At 35.9% G+C, this 27,259-nt stretch overlaps 1 protein-coding gene across 4 annotated transcripts in view; it reads left to right on the forward strand.

Annotated features, from left to right (window-relative positions):
• MAP3K7 (mitogen-activated protein kinase kinase kinase 7) overlaps positions 1–24,409 on the forward strand; it is a 42,077-nt gene extending 17,668 nt beyond the window's left edge. Inside the window, exons 9-18 of one of the 4 annotated variants that reach the window (XM_010000494.1) lie at positions 195–276; positions 1,901–2,052; positions 2,664–2,823; positions 5,412–5,492; positions 12,168–12,235; positions 17,678–17,786; positions 19,544–19,630; positions 20,430–20,491; positions 21,039–21,154; positions 23,562–24,409. In XM_010000494.1, the coding sequence (XP_009998796.1) occupies positions 195–276; positions 1,901–2,052; positions 2,664–2,823; positions 5,412–5,492; positions 12,168–12,235; positions 17,678–17,786; positions 19,544–19,630; positions 20,430–20,491; positions 21,039–21,154; positions 23,562–23,742 (1,098 nt within the window). In that variant the 3' untranslated portion in view covers positions 23,743–24,409. Of the gene's footprint in view, positions 1–194; positions 277–1,900; positions 2,053–2,663; positions 2,824–5,378; positions 5,493–11,920; positions 11,956–12,167; positions 12,236–17,677; positions 17,787–19,543; positions 19,631–20,429; positions 20,492–21,038; positions 21,155–23,561 lie in introns of those variants that run through there. The other 3 variants (XM_010000493.1, XM_010000495.1, XM_010000496.1) reach the window with 3 other exon arrangements.
• The last annotated feature ends 2,850 nt before the right edge of the window (positions 24,410–27,259 follow it).

The following is a 27,259-nucleotide window of genomic DNA, read 5'->3' on the forward strand; positions in this document are numbered from 1 at the left end:
TTTGTGGAAATGAATGAAAATAGTCATAGATGTATTTTAGTGTATTACTAGAAAGAATTGCATTTATTCCTCTTTAAATTAATTATTAAAAACATATTATATAATTTTTCTTTACAAATTATGTTATGAGATACTATTTACTTTTTTTTTTTTTGTTAATACTCTTTTATCTAATTGTTCCTGTTTTTTCACAGTACTTTCCAGGAGCTGATGAGCCTCTGCAGTATCCTTGCCAGTATTCAGATGAAGGCCAAAGCAATTCTGCCACTAGTACAGGTACATTTGTATAAATAAAAGAACAGCAATGTGAAATTATGCAGATGGATTATAAAACACATTTTCATATTGATTTTGAACTCAAATTGGGAAAGGTAGCCTTTCCAAAATCTTAAACATTGGCAAGACCCTGTTTTTTTAATTAAGACTTCATGCTACATCATATATGGTGTTCTCAGCCAGATGGTTTTGCTGAAGTGCACCTTGAATGGGGAACAAGCAAATAATAAAAGTGCCTCTGAACATCTAGGTTTAAGGTCTCCTCGTTTCCCCATGAAGTTGCTAGCAATGACACTCTTTCACTCTTATGTAATGTTTAGGAGTTGACATTGTTGTTTTATCTTAAGATGCAGTAAATACAGTAATTTTAAGTGCAAGGAAACAAATATGAAAATGAATGGAACAAAATGTGGGCTAGTGTTTCAGGTAGCCTTGCCCTCAGAGAAATCCTTTTAACGGTATAAACTAAAGATCATTGGCTCTTAAAAATTTTTAAATGTTTTCCACTTCAGTTGTTTTTAAACTTAGGTGTCTTCTCCTTATGCTGCTTGGTTGGTTTGTTTTCTGTCTCCAAACAAATTGCTGTAATTTCAGATAAAGTTTGCTTGGCTACTTTGCAGCTTAATGACCTGTATATTGCAGAATCTTTTCAGCTGCAGCATTGCACTGACTTGACTAGCTATTCTCTACATCTTAACATATGATTTTAAGATATGATTTATTACTTAGTACTGTGAATATATATCAGCTGTTCTTCAGGTATTTGTGCTCCTCTGTGGTTAATGATGCATTTGGTCATTAATAGTGAGTGAGGTTGCTGGTTGTGTTGTTAATACAACACTTACCCCAACAATTTCAGAGCAAGCTAAAGACTGACTTCAGAATGTCATCATAGTACTTAATTGTGTATTGTCTTTTTCACTCCATTTACTTTTTATGTAAATGGATCTGCTGCAATCTTGCAGCTTGCCTTTCATTACTAATGGCTATACCAATGCCTCTGAGGTGGGTGCAAGGAGGATGGAACCAGACTTTTTAGTAGTTCCCAGTGAGAGGACAAGGGACAATGGGCACAAGTTGGAACATAGTTAGTTCCATTTAAATATGAGGAAAAACTTCTTTATGGTGAGGGTGAGAGAGCACTGGAACAGGCTACCCAGGGAGGTTGTGGAGTCTCCTTCTCTGGAGATTTTTCAAGACTCACCTGGATGCTGTCCTGAGCAGTGTGTTCTAGGGGATCCTGCTTTAGTGAGGGAATTGGACTAGATGATCTCTAGAGGTCTCTTCCAACTCTGAGAATTCTGTGATTAAAAGTTTTTGGTAGTGTTACTTTGAAGCCAAATTAGGCTTTGCTGTGAGGGTGGTGAGATGCTGGAACATATTGCCCAGGGAGGTAGCAGATGCCTTATCCCTGGAAGTGTTCAAGACCAGGTTGAATGAGGCTTTGAGCAACCTGGTCTAGGGGGAAGTGTCCCTGCCCATGCAGGGAGGTTTGAACTAGATCATCTTTAAGGTCCCTTCCAACCCAAACCGTGCTATGATTCTGAGCGCTCAAGTGAAGAGATGCACTCTACTATTTTTAATGGAAATTCTCAAATGTGTTTTTCCTGTTACTGTTTTCTAGGTTCATTTATGGACATCACTTCCACAAACACAAGTAACAAGAGTGATGCGAACATGGAACCAAGTGACTTCCAAGGAGCTTCTACCAATGACACTATTAAGCGTTTAGAGTCAAAATTGGCACAACAGATGAAAAACACAGCCAAGCAGCCGGTAAGCCCAAGTATGCAATTTTGAACCACAATAATGAAAAGGAAAACAAAACATCAGAGCCTTCTTTAAAAAATAGTACAAAATTCGAGCCAGTGAGTTACAGGAAAAGGACATGAAAAGGGGAATAAAAAAATTTGTAATAATTCTGAAAAGGTAAGCTGGAAGGTACTAGTAAGATCTCAAAATAAGAAAAAAGTTTATTTCATTTAAGGAGATTCATTAGGTTAAAAAAAATACATATTTTAAAATCTCTTCCTTAATTCAGAACCAAAATATTATTGTACCATAAAGGATTAAATGTGTATGTGATTTTTTTTTTTAATGTTTTTTTTAAATTAGGATGAAAAAATACAAAGATTCTCTTGTGACAATACTGGCCTAATCTGACTTAATTTTTATCTGCTTAAAGTTAGACTATTTTGAAACTTGCAGATATTTGATTCTTGTATGCCAGTAACAGAAATTATTACCATTTATGAAATTAAAAATGTTAAATGTCACTTTTAAAATGCACATTACAGAAATATATTTTAACCTACATGCTGTGAGTATGATGGATGGGCTTCTGCAGAATTTTAGTTCTTTTTTGAACCTTGTGACTGTTGAAACAGGGTGATCCTGGTCGTTTGAGTTTACCCCCATCTCGTGGGAGCAGCGTGGAGAGCTTGTCAGATGTTCGTGCACGACCACAATCAGCCCTGGTTTCAGGAGAAGCCAAAAGGATGAGTGCTGACATGTCTGAAATAGAAGCAAGAATAGCTTCCATCACAGGTAAAATTAAAGGATGGCTGGGGGGTAGACTAAGAAATTTGAAGGAAGGAAAGACGTAAAGCATGCATTGTCTTACAGAAGGTTAATACCAATAGCTGTATGAAAATACTTAAACTTTTCATATATTTTTTATTGTCCTTTATTAAGTGTAGAGGAAAATGGCATTAATCAGAGTTGTATATTCAAAAAGAGTATTTTAATTGGATACTTTTGAGTTTGCAGAAGAGATTACTTTTGTCAAGTTAGATTTTTACTTTTTTTAAAAATCATTACAAGACTTCTAGATAGCAGTCTTGTTCCATAGGCAAAACTTTCTCCTTTCACTTGAAGTAATGTTCCATCTGTGCTAGCATATATATTTCTAAAATAACATTTCCTTCAAGGTTATTCGTATAATATTTTGGAAGTAAGAGGTGGGTTTAAAGTTCAGCTTGTTCTCAAATAAGTTTCAAAATCTGTTTTGACAGATTTCAGAAAGAGAAACATAGGTTTTATTAATGATATTAACAAAGCAATGGTATGTTTTGTTTTAAAAAAAAAGCTACAGGTGTTTTGCCAGGTTTGCTTCAGGTAGCTATAAACTATTGTGTCTAAACATTGAATCCTTGAGTGAATTGGAATTTATGTGTAAGTAGAAATACATAATATTATGGTGAAAGCAATCTTTATTCTCCCCAGAAAAGCAAATTAATAAAAAAATGTGTGCTTGGCAAACACTTTCTTGTCTCTTTTCTTCATCAAAATTTGTTTGTTAATTTCTGAAAACTTCATACTTAAAGTTTCATATATGAAGCTATTTTTTGTTACAGTGTGTGTGTGTATATATATATGATCACAGATTCAAATAATCAGACAAAATTACTTTGGTACGTCCAGGGTTATTTAGCTGTTCTGGTATTTGTCTACCAATGTGAAAATTAGGGTGATTGAGTAGCTGTAATTAATAAGGAGCTATGCATCATAGTCTGGCTTTTTTGTGCACCATGACTATTTCATTTTTGTTCTTCATTGTATTACGATTACTCCAGGATTTTGTTTTACTAAATACTGAAGTTACCCTAAACACTTTTTACTTTTATGTTCTCATTTTAAAGCCTTATTCCAAGATTTGTCTTTTGTATTGTCAGTCTTTGACTGGATGATTGTGTAGCACATCTCACCCTGAGTATCTCTAAAGGTTTCCTAACACAGAAGGCAACTGTGTACTTACCTGATAATAACAACATGCTGGTTTTATTTTAAAATATGTCAGGACTCACTTTAGTCTCTGATACTGTAAAGTCAATGTAAGTTCTTCACATAGTGGAGATAACCTGGCCATCCTTTGTGTAAGTTTTTTGATTTTCCTGGTTTGTCTGCCTTAAGTACCTTGCTCTGAATAGGGATGATTATTTCAGAATAGTCTAAGATTACTTTTTTTTCAGTTTTTGTTACAACTGCAGGGTTTATTTTTCTTGAAGCAAAATATATTGAACATACTAGTTTGTTGTGGTGTTGTTTATTTTTTTAAAGAAATCACCTCAGGTAGTACTAGACTGCCTAGTCTAGTAGAAGAAACTAGATCAAACCCATCTGACTGTAACCTTTTCAAAAAAAGCTAAAACAGCCCTGTATTGGTTTGCTTTGTTTTTTAATTTTGTTAAGTGTGTGAAAGAAATAATGTGATGTGAACCTGAAAAAAATTGTGTGGCTGACTGAGAATTGGGCTGTTGTTAAATCAGGTTAAGAGCTATTTAATATTCTTGTTCTATCTATCACTAGGTTAAGTGTAAGAGTAAATCACATAATGCACATCACCATTACTTAATAAGTTTGAGATGGATGTGCTGCCATCTTCTACTTCTGGGAGATGTATTCAGACTTTTCTCTAAATGGAAACTGTTTATCTTAATGTACACAAGTAGTAAAATAAAAAGTGTATAATTAGATTTTATTCCAAAGTATATGAAGTTTCTTGAACATAATTCAAAAATTAAACAGTTGGTAGTGATACCCAGTTTGCAAAACAAAAAATCATCACTAATAGTACTGAAAACTGGAAGGCAGGAATGAGTGTCAAATGTAATGAGAGTAAGCATTTTTTCAGAGACAGATGAGATGTCCTTTATATGTCCTATATATATAGGATGTGATTTAAAGAAACAGAAGTACCCAACTATTAATCTTGTTTATAAAATAGTTTGTACCCAACACTAAAGAGAAAATGTAACAAGTTGAGGCAATCAAGAATTTATCCTGAAAATATGGGTGATCTGAAATAATTTAATTTGTCCTCTGTCCAGATAATTACATTTGGTTTTTCCCTTTCTTGTTGCCATGCTGCTTTCCGTGTTTGACTTTTGTGTTGCTAACTGTAACTAATTACACAGTGTTGTAATGACAGCTAGTTCTGCATTTTTTGCTTTTTAACAGTTGCTTTAATACCTGTAAGCATGAGTGGAAGGCAATGCAGTTTATTCTGCATGACACATTTTTGCATGAACTATAGTTTAACCAAGTTTATGAAAATTGCAATATTAGGAATTTAATAATTTTGCTATTGCCATTTTAGTGTTTTGCATGTGTATTGTATATGTGTATTTTTTCAGCTTATTCCAAGCCTAAACGAGGCCATCGTAAAACTGCTTCATTTGGCAACATTCTGGATGTCCCTGAGATCATCATACCAGGTATCGCAGACCAGGTGAACGGTTCAATTGGTTAAGATGCCGGAATAATGATCAGACTGCTGAAAATACTTCTTGCTCCAGTTGCTTTAGGACAGAACTTGAAATTATTGGGATTTTTTTTTTTCATAATGTCTCTAAAGAGGAGTGTGATATTTTAGTACAAACTTACTTTTATCAGTAAAGGATTTCAATCTTAGAATTTACTTTTTTGATAAAAGATGTTTCTCCTTTATGATCCTGATGTTAGGATTCTATATTATAGAGCAAAACCATACATGCAGTCTTTGATTACAATACCTCATTTTCAACTTCAGTTGAAAAATTCCTATCTAGGTAATTCTCTTACCCTGATCTTTTTGTGTTTGAGCCCCCATTTTTAATTTAATCAAATATTAGTAGAACAAAAAACTGAAATTCATTTTGTTCAGAGCTTCAAATCTATGTGAGGAGACTGAGAGACCTCATTGCTCTCCACAGCCTCCACTCCTACCTGAAAGGACGTTGTGGTCAGGCAGGTGTTGGCCTCTTCTCCCTAGTCACCAGCAATAGGACAAGAGGAAATAGGGTCAAGTTGTGCCAGAGGAGGCTCAGGTTGGATATTAGGAAAAATTTCTTCACAAAGAGTGGGGAGGCATTGGAACAGGCTGCCCTGGGAAGTGGTGGAGGCACCATCCCTGGAGGTGTTCTGAAAGCAGGTAGATGTGGTGCTCTGGAAGATGCTTTAGTCGTCATGGGGTTGTAGGGCTGACGGTTGAACTTGATGGTCTTGAAGGTCTTTTCCAACCTTAATGATTCTATGAGATACTTGTGATTAAAATAATATCACTTAATCTCCATATACATTATATTTGAATACACTTTTCTAGATCTGAAATGTGTCTGCATGGGGTATTTCTGTCATGTTTAATGCAAACTAAAATTATTAGGAGAGGCTTCTGACAGGAAGAAAATCAGCATTATTTGGCACCATAGGTGGTAATTTCAGCTCGGACTTTAACAAATAATTCTTATCTGTCCCAAGTCTATTTTTAGCTAGCAGCATATAATTTTACTTTCCCATTCAGTTTTTTTTGCAGTCAAAGTAGGTCTCTTTCATTTCATACTTCTCAATGCCTAAAAATAAGTATAATCAATTCCAAACTGTGATAGGTATACCATTAGTGATACAGGTCACTTCAAAATGATTTATCAAAGGCAGAAGATTCAAGTAATAATATCTGCTGCTGATTTGGAGATCCATTAAAAACTGTGGACCCCCTACTCCAAATTTGTGTCATCTGAGGAATTTTCCTTCTAAGTCTTGACATAGTTTGGTGTTTTAAAGTTGAATACAAAAGATAATTTTGTACAAAAGTTTCTTTCAAATATCTTTATTGAAGTTTATGTGTAAAAATAATGTCAAAAAGGAGATTCCAAAGAAGAATGGCACTACCCATGAAAAGAAAACCTATTTGGCTTTGAGGCGAACAAATCAGCAAGCAAGTTTCCTAGTGGAGCTTTCCATTGTAGTTTTCAGAGACTTCTGGTCTGCCATGACATAAATGAAATCCTGAGAGAGCAAGGAAAGAGAAAGTGAAGAGATTTGTCAAGTTTTGCAGTGTTAGCACATGATGAGAGCCAGGTAAAAAAGCTCCAGAAGCTACCTCAGTGCCTCTGGTCTGCGCACACTCTCTGCATGTAACAAACAGCTCTGAGGCTTCTGAGAAACTTTTAAACTTTTAGAGAATAATTTTAAAAATTCAGTGAAATAAAATGTTACGTCATTTTCACAAAATACATTGTACCAGTCTAACTGGTTTTACTTATTTAGGCAGAGGATGTCAATTAGATATTCTTCATCTGAACTATTTTAATTGAACTTGACAGGATGGGAATTCCAAGTGAATTTGAAATAGATACAAGAGAAACAGCAACATGGAGACATGAAAAAAGGGTATAGGATTGGAGCAAACATAATTAATAATTTTTTCAAAATTTAAGGTAATCACATCTTAAATAAGTGATAATGAAGGTCACTGTTAATTGCTTTATCAGAAGCAGCTATTCATAAAGAGGAGGATTAGAGTATCACATAGAGTGAATTTTGTTTTGTCTGGGGAAAAAAAATAGAAATATTGTCAATTTGAGGGTCATGGACTGTGGGTCATACACTAGCAACAGTTTATTTTAATAAGAACACACAGGACCATAGCAGATGCATGCAAATCAATCCCAGGTGGTATAAGCCACTAATGTCATGCAGTTGTGAAAAAACTGAAATCTTAGGGTTCATTTCTAGAATAAATAAGGAAGCACTAACACTGTTTACAGGCCCTTGCTGAGGTTTAATCAGGAATTCAACATACTGTTCTGGGCAGCCATATAAAAGAAACATACATACCCTCGGAAATAATAGCAAGAAGACCTGCTAGGTTGGTATGGAGAATATAAAAAACAGCCTGAAATTGTGGCTTTTTTAGCCCACAAAATGGAAGCTGAAAAATTAATAATTATTTTCTCTAAATGAATCTGCAGCTAAAAACTAGAAAGAGAGAACTAAAACTGAAAGACAGTATTGGCACTATGGAAAAAAGGTGTTAATTACCTGCAGATAAACCTGGGCTGTATATTAGAAGTATTCTGGTTGTCAGAACAGCTTTCCTGTAAGAATCCCAAGGCCAGAATAAAGAGATTATTCATTACATGACAGGAATGTGATCATCTGCTCAGTATACTCTTTATATTTATCTGTATTCTTAAAGCAGTTATTCAAAATTACCTTGCTTAGTTATCTTTTTAAAGACAATATAACTAGGCCTGTTTCTTACCTCTTTCCTTACTCTCTCAGCACAAGGCTCTCAATCCTGACCTGTTTACAGGCTTTTGCTCTGCTAATTGTTCTTCCAAGTCCTGCAAATCGGTACCTCCGTCTCGATCCCAAGCCCTTACGTTCCTTAGTGCTTCCGCCGCATTCCCAGCTCATCCGAACTTCCCTGGGCATGTCTGGCAGTGGGGCCAGCAGCCTGTCTCTGTCCTTGGGTGCAGACCCAGGCTGTGCTGCTGCCTGAGGTTCTGCTGAGCACATGGTAAAGCAGCTGCTTTGCGGAGAGGGAAGGCACCACTCAGGCATGTTACCATGAGTCAGCTGCTTTGGGGCAGGGCTATTTTAGAAGTATGAGTACTCCAGCTGCTATCATTGGGCTTTTTCGTAATGTGTTGCCTCAGCTGCTTTTCACCCATGAACTGATTATGCTACCAAAGTTGTAAAATACATATTTTTATCAGTGGAATGTAATATGTTGACAGAAGTAGTAGTTTTTAATATATATTTGCTCTTCTTTCTAAATAGGTTTAAATAAGGGTAGCTTGAACATTCTTTCATGCAAGATGCTAATTTCTGTCTTTAGCTTATGAAATTTAGAAACAGAAAAATGAATCAACATGGCAAATGACTTTTCAGCAGTGATATGCTGCAGCTAGAGAGCCAAGTGAAGTATTGATTTACTTTTTTTCAATGTATAGTGTATGTATAGTATAGACAATAAGCACCAACATTTTATTTTTTTATATATATGAAAAATAAAAACCCTAGTAAGTACAAAAGGCCTAAGTAGCTATAAGTGTAAATAAACAAAAAAAATTAAGTATAGTTTGTAATGTGATCATGAAAAATAATCTGAACAGCTTTTCTATACAAACTAGTCAAGCAGCATCTAACGAATATACTTTAAAGTACAGCCTTTTCTACACTGGCAACATTAGTCATCTCATACATTACAGCAGGCATGCATTTAGCCTTTCAATTTTGTCATCTGAAACTGTGCCACAGCATTAAGATTTTTGTAGGATTGGCACTGCATAAATGATTGCTCAGGATAGGGACATTTTTTGTGTGTGTGTTTAGAAAGTGCAGAAGAATTATAGATGCTTTAGTTCTGTAATTTTTCCATCTACTTTTGAAACCAATAAAAGCCAGAAATCCCACCATGTTCTCCCCAAGATCACCTCATTCTTCCAGTGTTCAGATCCAGGTTTTAATTTATTTAAAATGTCTTCTAGCACTGTTTCATTCACTCATCATCCTGCACTGTGAGAGAGGTTTGGGTCTTGAAGGTGCGTAAGGAAGAGCGAGTACTGTTCACAAGTAAGAACGTGTAAAAGGAGACATGAGGATCTGCTAAAGGGCAAGGAGAAGAGTTCATAGCTGGTCTGAATATTTGGCAGGGAGGCAGGGGTGTGATCAGAAGCCTTAATAAGTTGTAGAATTTGTTTTTGCTGGAGTATGTAGGGCAGCACACAATGCTTTCCTGATTCTTTTTAATTTCATTTTAGTAAACAACCATATGTGAAATGTTGGGGTTTTTTTGGCCAGGAAGTGTGTTTGTGTGATGATTGTTTTTTAATCTTAAGACCTTGTGAACCACTGAAATCCTGACGTAGTGCATGAAGCTCCTGTATAGAAACTTCTGTGCATTTACAAATCTCTTAATTTTTATAATGAGAAAAAAATAGTCATAAATAAATGTAGAGGTAAGAACAAAACTGTGGCAGGAAACCATAGAGAAGTAGCAGCGATCATTTCAAATCAAAATTATATGTTGTATAGTGTAATTTTCAGTTGAAGTTTGTCTTGAATCTGGAGCAATAAGTATTTGTTGATTTGTAGTCTGTTTCTGCTTTGTCTAAGCTATTTGCCAGATGTCTGCAGTAGTTATACTAATTAAAATGTCATTGCCTAGTAAAGCTTGCTCTTCCCTCATGCTACTAACTTGAAGATATTTCATTTAAAGGTGTTCATTTATTACAACACAGAAATTTTGTCCTCTTTTTTTTCCCCCTAAGGCAATTTCTTTTCTTCCTTGCACCCCACCCTGATTATTTTAACTTTTTGGCAGCCATGTTCTAATACTTCAGCAACACATGTGCCGGGTTCTTTAAATTCACAAATGTTGCTAATCTGAAATGAGAATTTCAGATATTTTTGCAAGCCTATTTCAGCTGAGCTAATTTTATAACAGTGTTGTTGAATGAAATGTGCAAATAATTTTGTATCAGTCGTGGGTGGATGGCCCATATTGTGAATATTGAGATGAGCTGTGGCAGCCAGATGAAGTATCTATTCTATTGAATATATAGTCTTGTTTGTTAAATGATTAGGTAGTGAAAAAGTTAACTGCAAATGAACAAGTTCAGATATTTTGACATATGCCTATCATTCACACAATCTCTAATACTGGAGTATTAAACATAATATAGCCACTGTTGCTTAGGTAAGTATATACTTTCCCTCCATTTCAGAAGCAAAACATTAAGACCACAGAAAAGTTGCCACTCATATGCATTTGTAATCAGAGCAAAGAATATACTCCTGTTCTAGAATCCTTTGTTTTCTTATATGCTTGTTTCTCATAGTACTTTCTATATACATTTCTATTAAAAGAGACTATAAAACATCATGACAAATTTGGGAGTGACACTGAGAATTTTGGATTGCTGTTTTGCAGTAATGTGTTCCTACAGTAATAGTACTTTATATTTTAAAAATTTAGCTATGATACAAATAAATTTATTGATTAATATTAAATAGTCTAATATTTTTGTAGTGACTGTTGCAAATCCGAACACCTGTCAAGATAGGCTGTGGAATCATAAGGAAATGATGCTGAACAAGAAGTATCTTAGAGGTTAAAAATGCGATGCCTGTTACAGGGCTCTGAGTGAGCTGGGTTGGCTGTGGGGTGTGGGGTCACTGCGCGAGGGGCTGCTGCGGCTGCATGACATGTTTCAGATGCTCCCCTCCAGTAGAAAAGTTACGTAATGCAGAACTAAGAGCAAGAATTTTGAGCATTGTCAGCTGTTACTCAGGACATTTTTGTGTTTCCTTTTGGACAGCTGACCTGCTCTTAAGAGATAATGTAAACAATCACCGTAATAAAAATCAAAGTAGCCAGGGAGATGCCGTTGCATAATCTCCTTTTATTTTTAAGGAGACTTGGTTTCCTGGAAATGCCTTTGATTGCCTGTCAGTGTTAACATTTAAACTGTTTTATGTAGCTGTCACTGGTGGATAATTACGAACAGGTGGAAAGAGAAGAGGAAAAGATTACAGCATTGTGCTCAATAGATTGATGGTGAGATGTGAATTAGCTGAACAGTCCCCTTTTCACACGTCTCACAGCGTGAGAATGGGACTTAGTTTCTTTCATCTGAAGGAGACAAACACCAGAAGGAAGCACTTTCGCTTCTCTAGTTTTCCTGAGGGCAGCAGGACATGGGCAGAAGTCCTTGCTGTGTTCCTTGAGCACGCCGAAGAGCAGCAGGTTCAAGCTGGCAGCCTGTTATCTTTGCAGTCTGGCTTTTAGAAATCCCCATAACGTAACGCACTTGAAATAGATGTCGTCATCAGCTCCAGCCCTGAGTACTAAGCCTGACCAAATACATGTGACAGAAGATGGTGGAGTAGCGTGCAGCAGCTATTCATGTGGTAGGAGTGGTTATTGTGTTAGGGTGTACTTTTTGTTGACAGGCCAGCATGTTTTGAGTTAAAATTCTGCAGCTGTCTCTCTCTTCCCCTCTCTCACTTTCTCTCTGTGGATTTGTACAAATTCCAAGCTCCTCTGCAGCAGTCTCACCCTTCTTATTTTGCTCTGAATAGATTTCACTGGTTTGTTTTTGTTTTGTTTTGTTTTTCCCCAGCAGGAAACGGACAGCAGAGGCGCAGATCCATTCAAGATCTTAGTGTTGCTGGAACAGAGTCCAGTCAGGTAAACGTCTCTCTCATCTCTTCTTTATCTTTCAGTTAAAGTCAACACCAAATCTGTACAGGGAAACTGATCTGGAAATCTTCACCTTCGATGCTTTCATAGAAATTGTGTGGAAGCTTGTCAGATTGTAGAGTCATTTGTATTGCATTTAAATGAGATTCCATGAGAGTAATCTATGAATGAGCTCTAGATGAGAAGTGTTTTCTGCATAGCTCGAGCAGCATTTGTCATTTTTATGTACACACAGTTTTTGTGTACCACTTAATTTGGCTAAAGGCAGAAGTTATGCAGAAAAGCCTTTTTTACTCTCTATATGTAGAAAACAATTGTAATTACTACTTATGATTGTCTGGAGCAGTTACACATACATTAAGCTCACTTTTTGCATAAAAATTAAAAATATGCATCAGTATTATAAATATATTTATTATCAATCTCTGAACCCTGAATAGTACCTTACAGTAGTATCCCTCTATTTCTTGTGAAAGGTTTACAGGAGGGGGCTGTCACATAGTTTTGTTTAAAAAAAGACTCAATAAGATACTTAATAAAAGCATAGCTTCTTATCTGGTGGTATAACATGGTAGCAGACACAGGGGTGTGCCACATAAAATTGAAATTAAACTGAGAACAAATTAAACTAAGAACATGTTAAATGAGGAAAGTACAGCTAATGCTTTATTCAGATGTGTTTATTTTGTGTTTCTAATTGCTTTGCTGTCTGTTTCAGTAATTCACAGGGGCTATTTGGTCATTAGTGTGAACTGGCAATTTTGAGATCCCTGCTAGTATTTGGATGTGGAAACTGGAGCTTAGCATATTCATCAGGTTATTCAGGTTTCCATATTAAACAACCTACTGCAATAATCTAAAATAGGTGGTAATTTTGGGGATGTGTAGTTATCACAGAGATCAACATTTGATCCTTCTTTAATTCCATGAAGTGCGATACCCACAGAAACTTAATCAAACCCCCAGGTATTATTAATAGAATTTAGTATGTACATCTACCAGAAAGTAACAAGTGAGTCTTAAATACATCTTACTATCACCAGAGAAGACAGGTTTGTTAAAAAGAAATGAACCTTCAGAATTTAGTAAAGTTAATTGTAGAACTAAAAATATGCAAGACTTGGGGAAAAAATTAAGTGACAGTACAACAGTTATAACAAATTGCACTAATAGATATATGAGTAGATTTTAATTAAAGCTTTTTTTAAAAAAAATTAAATTGTTCATTCTGTTCATCTTAATGAATACTTAGGATTTGAAACAATAGAATTTCAGCATTTACTTCATATAATAATATCTATTCCAATAATCTTTCTTTGAAAGCTATTCCACTGCTTGTGTGGACATTCTGGCTAAATTGTTCTTGTGACCAGGAGGATATAGGAAAGCTTGTCTACCTTACCAGTTTCTGAAGTACCAGAATCACATTTTACTTTCTTGTTTCCAGTAGTGGACATACTGGAAATCTAAATGGAAGAATTACCTGCTTATATCTTTCACGTTTTGGAAACATTATAATAAAATCTGGAAAATATAATATTTTAACAGGCATTAAAAATGCACTTTGGAGGAAACTTTTCTACTGTCCATATAAATGCAAAATGAATTTTCATCCCCTTTTTGGTATGAAAAGAGAAAAGTCTGCTGAAATTTACACTGACTTCTGGCTTGCATATTTATGTGTATTTTTAAAAACAATCAGAAAACAAGAAAGCAAGCACAATGTAATTATAGAAAAAGACCTAAGATTACTCTTTATGGATTTCTATAGCCCTGGACCTCACTGCCTTGAATTTTTATTAAAACTCTTGAATTGCTATCCATGTAAGCAGTCTACTAGCCAAAGCAGAATAAACATCCGTGACTAGCCTAGTTCTGCTAAATGTATTGTATCCCTCCATCTGCAGCAAACCATAACTAGGTTATCATTTCTATTGTGAAGATCCCCTTCCCTCTCTCTTCATTGCAAATGTCCTTCTTCCCCACATTCCATTCTCCTTTACACCCACCCTGCAGCACACCCTTCTTCACTGAGCCCCTTGGCACTGCCTGCCTCCATTCCCACACCCAGCCCGTGGAAGCCCCTGTCCTGCGTAAAACTGAAGGATTGCCATGGTTCTGCTTGTCTTTTTAATTTTTTTAGCTATTTCACTGACACTAAAGCTGATCAGAAATCTCATCAGTAAATGTGGTTTTCTTTTGTTACAACTGTTTTTTTTAATCAGGAAGGTTTTTCCAGTTCAGAATGGAATGTTTGTTAAGGTGGAGAAAAACACTAAACTTTATCATAATAATAAAAAATACTCCAAAGTTTCAGGTGTTTACCTGAAGCGGTAGACTAAGACTCTGGTCTTCCTGCTTACCTGCAAGTCTGTTCTAATCTAGCATTTTTATATGTTTCATTATTTTATGTGTATTTTTATTTCTGTGTACTGTTAGAATAATTTTTGTGAAGTTTGTATGGCTGATAATTGCTATATTTACATTGTTGAGATACTTAAGGCATTTTCCAGTATTGCTTTTAATGATGTTACCAAACAGCAGACAGTCATAGTGCTTTGTAGATGATTTTATTACTCAACTGACCCTTTCACATCAACAGTTTAGATGGGAAAATAGGCTTAGCCAAAGGTTTCCATCACTGGGTCAGCTGTTGGAGTGATGCAGTGTTGAGAACAATGGTTTAAGTCCAGATTTTCACAGATTTCTCTAGCGCTTGGTGACCTTAGGCTGGACCTCACTCAAAGCAAGATGGGCAGCACTGGTGCAACCCTCTCTGTAAACGTAAAAATGCTACATTTCCATTTGTTTCCATCCATATTCTGTGATGCTCTATTCATTTTTCCACATATGTTTTTTTGGCACTGACTTGTTTCTCCGGCTTTTCCATTTCCCTGCACATGCATTTCAAAATGCTGTGTTCTGCCGACTGTCCAGCACTACTGCTCTTGCCTGAACACTTTTGCAATGCAGAAACAGATGTGCAGGCTCTAAATGGCAGCTATAAAAACTTCTGGGGGCTTGAAGGAACATGACAGATCTGCTTTTTGCACTGGATAGAGTCTTTACAGAATGTGATATTTGATACAAATACTAAGTAACTTAATTGGCATAATCACTCAAGAATTGCAGGTTGTGATCAGATGTCTAATAAAGGTATCCATGTCCTTGCCAGTGTATCTTACTGGGTTGGTTGGTTGGTACATAATCCTTCACAGTGCTAATGCTATATCAAACTACCTTTTTAAAACTTTTTTTTTCTTTTTTACTTTGAATTGGAAAAAAAATGTATATATTAAAGAAAACCATTTACTGTATTGAACGGTTGAGCAGCAAGATAGCCTAAGTGTGATTATTTGGGGAATCTGATATTATACATGAAATCATTCTGTCTGTGAGACTGTGACACTGGTCACATATACTTTTTTTCTTCACCCTCCCCTTTGACAGCAATATGAAATCTGCAGTTGAGGAGAGAGAGCTTGTAATGAAGATTTCTTCACATTGGGTTGCCCAATGAAATTAAACTGGAGCACTGTGGGAGGTGGGGATTGTTCCTCACAACATGCCAGCTTTTCAAGACTGCAGGTCTTTGAGAAATAGAAGCTAAGAACCTAACGAGGCCATGGGCATTTGGCCACCTGGCAAAGATGATTTGAGAGTAACCTGTTACTAAGTCTGAGCTCACTGAGATACCTGGAGGAAGCAAGGATGAAAGGACACCCATGAAAGAGTAGCAGAAACTGATTGCTAAAGAACAGTCACTGGCTTACCTGTCACAGGGACTGGTGTCCAGGAGACCGAAAGCATCTCACTCAGTGCTTGCTCGGATTCTGTAATCCCAACAGGTGTTCAGTTTTGGGAAGTTTTCTTGGACTTTGCAGTGCTTTTAAGATAAACATCAGATCAAATGCTTCACTTCTGTTTCTAGCAATTTACTCTAAATAGTGTTATCAAGGTTGTGGTTTGTTTTTTTTCTGGTGGTTTAATCTGATACAGCAAGCAAGAAGTTGCTGCAACTAAGAGTATTTCTGAGGTGCTCTTTGTCATCAGCTGTAGGTACTCAAGAAATCTTTTTGCTTAAAGGACTCACACACTGTTAAGAGTGCTTGCTCTATCTTCTGACCTCTGGCATCAGCAGTGTTTATCATTCATATCTGAGGACAGTAGCAGTCAGCAATAAGCCCAAACTCAAAAAAAAAAAAAAGCTTTTTCAAAGTGTCTGATGTCCCCATCATGATAATATCACCCATCAGCTTATTTATGCAGTCATCTGTTGCCCTGTTTCTAGCTCTTAACATGAAGCACTAAATAGTTAATCAAAATTACAGGAGAAACATACTTCAGTTGTACTAGTGGATATTTCCATGTGTAGAATCTTGTTACGCTTTGATTGTTACTTGACTGAGATCCTGGCTTTTAAAAATTAAATTAATATAGGATATTTGGAATCTAGAGTCATAGAGAAATACAGTTTCCAGTTAAAGTATAACTGAGTGCTTCTTTTGAAAAATAGGGACATAAAATTAATAATTTCAATATAAATACACTGTATTGAAAGTAGTTATGTTTTAATAGTATTTTTCAATTAATTTTTTTCCTGCAAAACTCGCTATGGTTTATGGTCTTAAACCCTTTACTGTGTCAATTTCATTTTAGTGAGGGGTTATATGAAATACAAGAATATATATTGTAATTAAGAATTCTGAAAAAGAAGCTCAGTAGAATAATGAACTGTGTATTATATTCTTGTGCTTCGGTAAACAAAAGGATTGAAGGAGTCAAGCTGTACATAAAGGAACTCCCAACAGTATTTTTTTTTTAGTTCTTAATTCACTTTAAGAGAATGTGCTCATTTTCTAATTGCTTTAATTGATTGATCTGGTTTGATTAAACATTTCTTTCATGGTTTCTGAAGATGAATCAAAGAACCAGAAGAAAACTGTAGATTAATACACCACAGTCTATTGCAGATCCTAAGCTGCATTCCCTTGATTGAATCTAGTTCCATTCACTGATTAAACATTGGAAACAAACTTTATATCTTCCTTATGTTATGAAGCTGCTAGATTTCACTGAATGGTGGTGGTAAAATTACTAGGTATTGTGTTGCACTTTTATATAAAGATCTTGAACACATTGTTAAGTACTGCTTATTGTTATGCTGAATAGCCAACCTGTATCCATTTCTTTTTATACAGTAAAGATGGAGTAGAAATGGGGATGAAATAATCCTCGAAATGCATATAAGGTTTATCAGACAATCTGGAGACCTTTCAGGGGAAAGCTTGGGGAAGAGAGTATTTGGGAAGATTATAGGGTCAGATTTCTTCACATTTATTTTTTTAGTACTGTTTTTTAAAATGAGCACTTCAAACTCTCCTGTTAACTTTTCTTGTAATTTTATTTTGTTTTCTTTTGTCATTTCAGGAGAGTAGAAACAGCAGTAGGTCATCTAGTCCTAGTGTGAGAATGATCACTACCTCGGGACCAACCTCTGAAAAGCCAACTCGTAATCCATGGACACCTGATGATGCAGGTGATCCTTTGTTCATTAGTTAACTTTTTACCTGTAAAAAACAAAAAAATATGTGTTTGATTGTGGTGTGGGGAGTGTACCCAGACATTAAGGAAAATTAAGCAGTTTAAGTCAAGATCTGTTACTGCTTTGCTTTGCACACTGGCTTAAAGAACTTCTTTATATAGATAATAAACTTGTAAGCTTTTTTCTTGGAAGGAAGTACTGTTCATATGCAGTGATGGTAGTATGTAATGCAGATCTTTTAGCAATGGTTTTCGGCTGTAGTGTGACTTTGGGAAATAAGGGGAATTAACATCTTGGAGCATTTTCGTCTTGTGCATTTATATTATGAATGCACAGTTAAAGCTTTAATTTCTCTGACTTCTGGAATGAAATGCTATGTAGGTGAGTATCAGCTGGAATACATTCTTTCTATTTTTATCTGTGTTTAATTTTGCCTATGCAAAATGTACATGATCACACGATCTTACTGTTTTGAAATGAACTAATATGTGTCTGCAGAAGTGTTGCAAATATTTCTACTGGATAATTAAGAATGAACATAATAGTTGAATTAAATTTTAAAAGTCATAATACACTCCATTCAGGAAAAAAACAGTACTGGACCGCATTAAAACAATGGATTCTCACAAGTTTCTTTTTATAATATAAATAATAATTACACTGTTTTTACCAAAACATGCATGTTGAACCATAAACTTAGTCTCAAGCTGGTACCTTGTAGTGCCTCAAATTTTTCTTGTGACCTGTTTCATCTTTGGCTAATCAGACTCCCATTCTTTTCCTCTAACCAAATCCAAAATGGAAACTCACACGTGGACTGGCTTTTGCACAAGCATATGCAATATTTAGGCACACTTGTACATTACCAAATATAAGGTGATTCTGTATGTAAGAGGTGTACTTTTTTTTCTTCCCCTTGTTTTAGTGGGATGACAACATACTCTTCTATTTTGATTCTGCACTTCTTTCTGTCCATTGTCATTTTGCCTGATCACACTTTATGCCTTGTCACTCTTAATTTCCCAAAGCCCTTGCCCACTGCCACAGCCACCCTGTGCCCTGTTTTGTGTAGTATGGATCCTGAATTGCTTTAGGCAGTGAGCACTTACTCAGTCAATAGTTTACTGGGAATTGAAAGTTGCTGATTGTGTGTCTGTTCAAAGGCAGTTTGTGCCAAGTCTTTGGCCTTTGATGCAGCACAGCACTAGAGCTAGAAGTCAGGTCTGATTTCTGGCCCACAGAAATCTCTCACCTTATACTCAGGTAAATACAAAATGCACCACATGTACATTTTTTTTCTTGCTAGGTTTATGCAGTCCATGAAAAACCAACAGTTTGAATTTCTAAAGAAGAAATAAAGCATTTACGTTTTCCATAAAAGAGTCTACGTTTTTGAGTTAATGAGGCAAAATCAAAATCCAAATCTGGTCAGTTACAGGAAGTTACAGTTCTGTCACACAGTGCTGAAATGCTAAGGAATGTAATCTGAAGTATTTTGCATGTATTGATGTATTGGAAACATTGCAATAATTCTTTTTGCTGTAGTACTGTTCCATATGTGGCAATAGTCTAAAGTAGAAAAGGACTTTTTAGATTGTTCTCATTTAAGATACTGTGGTGATTAAGCTTTTGGCTTTAGGGTTGTTTTATTTTCTTTTTCTTTTTTTGTACCACCTTCCAGTTTCCTTACAAGCATACACTTAACCACTTTTTCTCCATTCCCACCCTCTTATTTCTGTTTCCTTTTGAAGCTGCTCTTGGAGATAGCATAGTCTTTGAGGGCAACACCTTAGTTTCTCTACCACGACTACTCTGTGGCAGGTGCTTTTGGGGTATGGGTAAGCAGCCCCTTTTTTTTCCCACCTACCCTCCTCCATATAATCCTCTAGTAGCAATAATGCAGCTATAAAATTGGTAGTTTATCCATGTGTCTTTACTTCTATGTCTCTTAACGCTTAACAGTAACTTTGTGATCTCTAGATTATGAGCTGTCAAAAGAGAGGATCTATAAGAATTGAGAAATTTGTTAAATCTGGAATGAAAGCACTAGAGAAATCCAGAGTAAGAAGAGAGCAGCCAGGCCCAAGAGGTAGATTGGTTATTGGGTTCCAATAACCAAGAGCAGAGAAGAAGTCCTAGAGCATGTTGTGAGGAAGGTACTTCCAGACCTCACTGGGAGTAGGTTTCAAAACTGAGCAGAAGGTTGTGCTTATTTTGTTTTGGCAGAGCTGGTTTGCACAGCTTCTAATTTTAAAATCATTAGATGCATGGGCTGGCTGGCTGATCTTCTTCATAAACAAGAATGAAATGGCAATTTTTTTATAAGTAGAGAATGCGGTTACAAACTACAAAAATAGTATTTTTTAAATCTGTATGCTGTTACATGGCTTCTAGAGGTGTAGGATGGTAAACTTCATCTTTATTTCTTCCTGGTGTGATAGGCCATACTTTTGAAGTTCTTAACTTTATCAGAAAAACAAAATGATTCACGTGCCTGGGGATTGGAACGCTGCTATTTCCATTTGCCTTTCCACATTCAGATTGTGTTTTGTGAAATGACTTAGTATTCTTGGTTTTGTCCTGTAAGAATGGAATTAACTCTGGAAATACATTACAATTTTCTTGGTGTTGTTACAGAGACCAATGGGTCAGATAACTCCATCCCAATGGCATACCTTACATTAGATCATCAGTTACAGGTAATAAATATATGTTTATTAGATACTTCATCTTGCATTTCATTCTAATGTGTGAATTTTGGGCTGCAAGTATAGTGTTGCATACTTACCTGTGTTTATATCCTGTCTAATTTTTGACCAAGGCTAAAAAAAATATATTATGTAATCTGAGATTGGTTGACTGAGATTTGATCAAGCTATTAAAAACAAGCCCCGGGAAACATGATCCTTAAAACCAAATGTACACTGAGTTTTACTGTCAAAATAAGACAGTATTTATTTGATTGTTACTGAATTAAATTGTTGTATTAATTTGTTGTCTATGGGACTAAACACAACTTGGAGTTTTGTTCCTTGTAACTGAGCATCAGATTAATAACTGCAGATGTGAGGTTTGAGTCGACTTTGACATTAGTGCAGTAACATTTTCCAAGGCATGGTTTACCACTTATTTTTAAAACCTTACTGGTTTTTAAAAGATGTTATAAATACACTGCAGAGACATTCCAACACACTGTATACTGAGATATCAGTTCATTAGTTTTTAACATGTCTGATTTATTTTCAGCCTCTAGCACCATGCCCAAACTCCAAAGAATCTATGGCTGTGTTTGAACAGCATTGCAAAATGGCACAAGAATATTTGAAAGTTCAGACAGAAATTGCATTGCTGTTGCAGAGGAAGTAAGTGCAACATGTTGAACCTTTTTTGTTCTTCTGTGTGTTTCCATTACCCTAAGTCTGTTACCTGTGACTGTTATTTCAGCCTTTATGAAGTAGTATTTCATAGACCATAATTATTTTCCAGCCTTAACCTCAGAAATACAGATACCATAGGTGTGAGATTCAGAGCAGGTAACTGGAAGTTTTAATCCATATCAAGACTCTTCTTCTGGACAAGTCAAAGTGTGTAGCACGTCCATGTATGTAACATACATCTGATGTTTGCATCATCTCAGATGAAGACCTGAACTTCTGAGGAACCTTGTAATTTTATTTCACACATTGTCTAGTAAAAGATTTTCAATTGTAATTTGTAGATAATCAGTTTGATAAAGAATTACAGAATTTTGAGTAGTATGTCAGTGTTACTCATTTTGCAGTTAGTTTTTGTCTTATATCAGACTTTTGTCAATTATCACATTTACCGACAATACTATCAAGACACATCTTCCGTTTTTCTACCAGGAGTTTAGAACGTGTTGCTTAAAAGCCATTATGTACCTACCTTGTGCCCTCTTTCCTCTCACATTGTGTACACATATCAGTGAAACAACTGCATGTCCTGTTGGATTACGGCCAAAGCTCTTGCTGATTTGGAACTTCATTTTTCAATGCTCTGATATGTTCTGCTTCTCATCATTTCTGTCTCCTGAAGCTGGGGAGCAGTTCTGAGAGGCCATTACATCCTCTACTAGATCAAGTAACCAGCTTGCTGCTCACTGATGTCCAAGCCACTGCAGTTGTTAGTGAAGAGCTTGCCATGGTCTTTGTGGAAAAGCTGATTAGAAAAATGTGTGTGTGAACTTCCTGTACATGAGAAATAACATACAGAACAGGGCAAAAAGCTACTGTAAGATCAACCTGTCATCCATTCACTTCTGGTTTAGCATTGTGCAAACAATTTCTTTGCAAGTGCAACTAGAATTTTTAGACTTCATGAGGAGTTACTGAAGTTAGTGTGAAGACAGGCTGAGGGAGTTGGGGTTGTTCAGCCTGAAGAAAAGAAGACTCCGGGTGAATCTTATAGCGACCTTCCAGTACCTGAAAGGGGCCTATAAGAAGACTGGGGAAGAGCTGTTCACTAGGGCATGTGATAACAGGACAAGGGATAATGGTTTTAAGGTAGAAAAGGACAGATTTAAATAGAAATAGAATGTTAGGAAAAAAATCTTTAATATGAGGTTGGTGGATCACTAGAACAGATTGCCTAGAGAGGTGGTGGGGACCCCATCCCTGGAGACATTCAAGGTCAGGCTTTATGGGGCTCTGAGCAATATAGTCTAGTGTGAGATGTCTCTGCTTACTGTGGGAGGGTTGGACTAGATGACCTTTATAGGTCCCTTCCAACCCAAGACATTCTATGATTCTGTTATTCTGAGACCTTAATTTTGGTTGAGTTTCTGTTGTCCCTACAGGTCAATAAATTATATAAAAATGTGTTTCTCTCTAAAAACTTTTGATTCATACTTTACCATTTTTCCTAGGAAATCTGCATACACATTTCTCTCAAAATGTTTTTTCTTAGTCAGAACATAATTGCCCATTGGTGTTAAAAAAAAAATAGTATTGTGATTGATTAATTTGATGCTATTTAAGGTGGTTATTAGTTCAGCCTTTACAGAATTATTAAGTTTTCTTTAACTGTAATTTCAGACCATATGGCAACAGTTAATTAACATGAACTTTATCCTCTACTGTTTTCCTGCTAAGATATTGCTGGCAGCTTGCCTTCTTTTCATTTCATAAACAAATAGTAAAACAAACTGCTACATCAGTTTTGCAGATTAATTAATAGCAAGTTTATCAGTGTGTTTGTTCCTCTAAAATTTGTTTAAAAACACAGTGAACACTTACAGCATAAATTAAGTGAAATGACAGTTAAAATAATAATTTGCTTGATTCTGCTTTTCCACTGCTTTAAGAAGTTCAAGTCCAAATAGAAAACAGCACTTCACTAAGATAAGGTACCGGAATTATTGCTATTTTGCCTTCTAAGTTACCTTTTCAGCTTTTACATGTAAATATTGCTAAGCAAAATTAAAGTTGAATGTATATATGAAATTTTGTGTGGATCCTTAGATGTTTTACTGTGACCTGCAGAACAATGTCAAAAAGCTATTATATAAAGGACAGTTTTAGAGAGTGAGGGTGTGACTTGCAGGTATTTTAAAGTTTAAATGTGATTTTTATTTGGAAGATAATTTTTCCCTAGACAGTAAATTAAGATTTTTTTTTATCAACTTTTTTTCTCATTGTTTCACCAGCCATGAGCTCAGACAGATAATCAAATACTAATTTGAAACACATGAAGTCACCTACACACCAGTAGATTATAAATGACAATTACTTGTTGTTTTTTTTCTCTTAGACAAGAGCTAATAGCAGAACTGGACCAGGATGAAAAAGACCAGCAAAACACATCTCGACTGGTACAAGAACATAAAAAGCTTTTAGATGAAAACAAAAGTCTCTCAACTTACTATCAGCAATGCAAAAAACAATTAGAGGTCATCAGAAATCAGCAACAGAAACGGCCTGGCACATCATGATTTCCTGGGACCTTTCAAATGAAAAATATGCACAGAAAAGACTGATAATTTCTTTTCCTTTTTTTTTTTTTTTCTTTTTTTATTGTTACTATTTTCCCTTATTATGACAACTCATGAGTGTTAGCTTCTTGGTGTGATCTGTATTTGTCTGCTACACTTAAGATCATTTAATTTTCTTTTTCCTATGGTGGATGTCCAGTTCAACAGGTTAATTGAATAAGGTGAGAAAACAGTGACTTGAATTAACCAACAGCCCTCAGTTTAAAGCAAGAACAGTGGCTCTGTGCATGCTCCCTGTGTGAAGGCTAGCCTAGCAAAGTGGCTGCTGAATTGTAAGATCTTGGTTTTAGTTTCTGGTGTTACCTCAATAAGAGCAAAACAAAAACTTCCCTGTTTGAGAATGGTTTTGTTCCAGTGACTCATCTCAAACTATTCATATGATGATTATTTTCAGGACTTCAACATGCATCAAGCTGCAGAGGTGATGCTGGCTGACCTGCAGTAATTCATGATGTGATGCCTCTTGCCTGTAGATGTAGTGTATTTTTTCCACATGCAAAATGGTAGGCAAACTGATGCCAGCATCTTTGGTTCAGTGCTTGATAGCCCAGTGTTTTGACTAATACGTTTCTTGTATTCTTGCATTCATAAAATATTTGAAGTAAAAGGCTGTATTTTCTGTACTTTCTTGGGGGGAATGGCATGCAATTTCATCTAGTTGCTGGGCAAAGTTATGAAGGTGTTTCACTGGGCAAAGTAGGTCCCTTGTATAAAAGAGAGAAAGAATTAAAAATGTGTGAAAGTGTGTTTTAAACCTTTAAAGCTTTTGTCCCTGTAGCATCTTTTTGTAAAGAAATTCAGAAAGCAAATTAATACAGAATTTAAAATTCTTACTCCCTTCATACCACTTCTTGCATTATATTATTTTTCTTTTTTTTTTTACAACTTACTTACTGAAAAGCATTTACCATAAGTGTAAGTAAGTTTGTTTTGGATAGAGAGAGCAGGTTTTGGGGAAATGAATTTATTTAAAATAGCCAATCATGAAATGGAGTTGAGTATGGAAATAGCAGAAGCTATTAAGAAAATGAGGGAAATGGCTTAGATCTCCATCAGGAATCTCAGTTATTCCACTCACTCAAAAGCAGTTCAAATGAAGTCCATCACAGAATGCCTGCTGCCTTTGTGACTGAAGAATTGCATTTAATGAACTGGAGCAGAATATGTAATGATCAGTGTCATTATTTACCATCATTACATGGGAGAAAATAACTACTTGTTTACATTGCAGATTGATTATTTGGATTATGAATTAACTTTTAAGTGGTGCAAAAATGAGGCACTTCAAGATACGATGGGAGATTATTCCTTACATCAGCTCGTGATGTACTCAATTGCAGGCAGGGTATTAATAACAGTCTTTTGCAAAAGGAAAATAGAAAATGGAAGTTTAGCTGCTGAGCCCTCAAAATACAAGAAAAGTAATCTGAAATTTGACTTATGCTTATTTCAAATGAATAATTATTCATAAGAGCCCATGAGCAGAAATTGGAAAAACATTAATGGTGAAAACCTCACAGTATTTTCTCTTCCCCTTCCTGCCTACCTGATAACAAACATAAATACAATTGTGCTTATCTGTGAACAACAAAGATGATGAACAGTTCAGTGTCATCCTGTCTTGAAAATAAATCTATTGTTGGGAGTTAGAAACCCTTCCCTCATTTTATTTAAATAAAGGAAGGGTTATCATTCCCAAAACCTTAGCAGATAATTTGATTAGTTGGCTGAAACTGATATTGGGATCAACTTAAGGGCACACGTATTTATAGCAAAATGTAATTGGCAGAGAAAATAATTGAAGTATTAGGAATAGCACAAGTTATCCAGAGCATTGCTGTTCACATACATCTGTCCATCTACCAAAATGGACATACTGGGTGACCAGCAGCTTGCTTAACAGATGCTGAAGCATGAAGCAGAGCAACATAAATACTAATGCTCAACTTCAGACTCATGGTTGATAACTACATACACAGAATCATTCCCCAGGACAGGTTTTACAGTTTGCCTTGTCATAAAAGAGATTCTCTTAAAGTAAATCAGTATTGTGTATGAAAAGTTACTTTATGGAAAAGTTTGAATAAGGAAAGTGGACTTGTTGCTAACTTAATGGTACATAATACAAGTATCTGTTCTAAGAGTTTCTTGTGACTTTTTAGGGTTTACGTTAAAAGGGGTCTCAGATTGTAAAATAAGTACGATGCTTTCATGGACTGTGCAACATGACTCCATTCAACAGTTCAGTTATATTGCTCTTGTAACTTAAAAAGGGAGTTTGGAGTTTGACCTTCTGTCTTCAAATTTTCCCTTAATTTCATCAAGATTTTAAGAAGTATTTGCCCAGATTTCTCAGTGAAGTGTTCTGTGGGGCAAAATCTGTGTGTCATAAAAAAACCCACCAAACCTGCATGGGTAGCATATAGCAGTTTGGACTAAGAAGAGTTTAACACTTTAACTTTCAGTGACCTTTATTATTTTCATAAGGCTCTTGTTTTAAAGTTGTTTACAAATGTACTTTTATTTTTCTCTTAAACTATCTTTGAGTGTTCAGGAATTTTTTTCTTTTTTTGTCCAGTTAAAGCTGTTCCTCTAATAATGGAGGTGAAACATCTGGTTTTGTCTGGGCACTGCCTTCTCAGAAAAGGTATCTGCTCTGCTTTTTGTTACAGTATGTGTGTTCTGTAAGATGCTGTGTAATTGAAAGAATGCTTCTGTACACTGCACAGTTCTGCCCAAATGCACTATTGGGGTTTTTTTAGGCTTTTGGGGCTTTTTTTCTGATGAGAAGTTGAGATTGTAATTCAAAACCTGTAGATAAAATGGTGAGTGATTTCATATGATTCAGGAATGCTCAGTGTGGCTTTCTGCTACAGGGTTTTATTGCATTGTCAGGAATCTAATTAATAAAAGCTGAGAGACTCCCACAAACATGTGGTCATGCCCCAACACTTGCCAGGGCATCCTTGATCTCCGATGGAATCCCACATGGAGCAGGGGAATAATCATCGTGCAGTTGTTCCCACCACCAAAAGAAAATTCTTCTGCTATGAGCTCTTCCCTTCCTGTGTACAGAAGTAGGGTGTAGGATGAATAGTCCTGCTAACAACTGAGGATCAAGATATTTAAAGAATGCCACATCTTTCATACGGATGTTCCACAAAAAGATAAGCGCTCGTCTTTCGTTGTTCGGCCCGGACAAATTCTGTTCCCTGGAACTTCTCTGGGTAGTTCGTAATGGATTTTACTGCTTAAGAGTTTCCATTGCCATACCACAGACAGAGATAACTCCTTAACTGTTTCCTTGCCTGTCAGGAACACAAGGCCTTGCATCAGACTGGTTCTGAGCTGCTCTGAAAAAGTCAGCTGTTTCAGGTGCCCTGCTGAAACCTTCAGGAAAGTTTGAAAGGATAAGGGCAAAAAAAGAGGGGCAGCACACTCAACTCCTCGAAATACA

This window comes from Chaetura pelagica, unplaced genomic scaffold (assembly GCF_000747805.2).
Source record: "Chaetura pelagica isolate M959 unplaced genomic scaffold, ChaPel_1.0 scaffold174, whole genome shotgun sequence".
Taxonomy (NCBI): Eukaryota; Metazoa; Chordata; class Aves; order Apodiformes; family Apodidae; genus Chaetura; species Chaetura pelagica.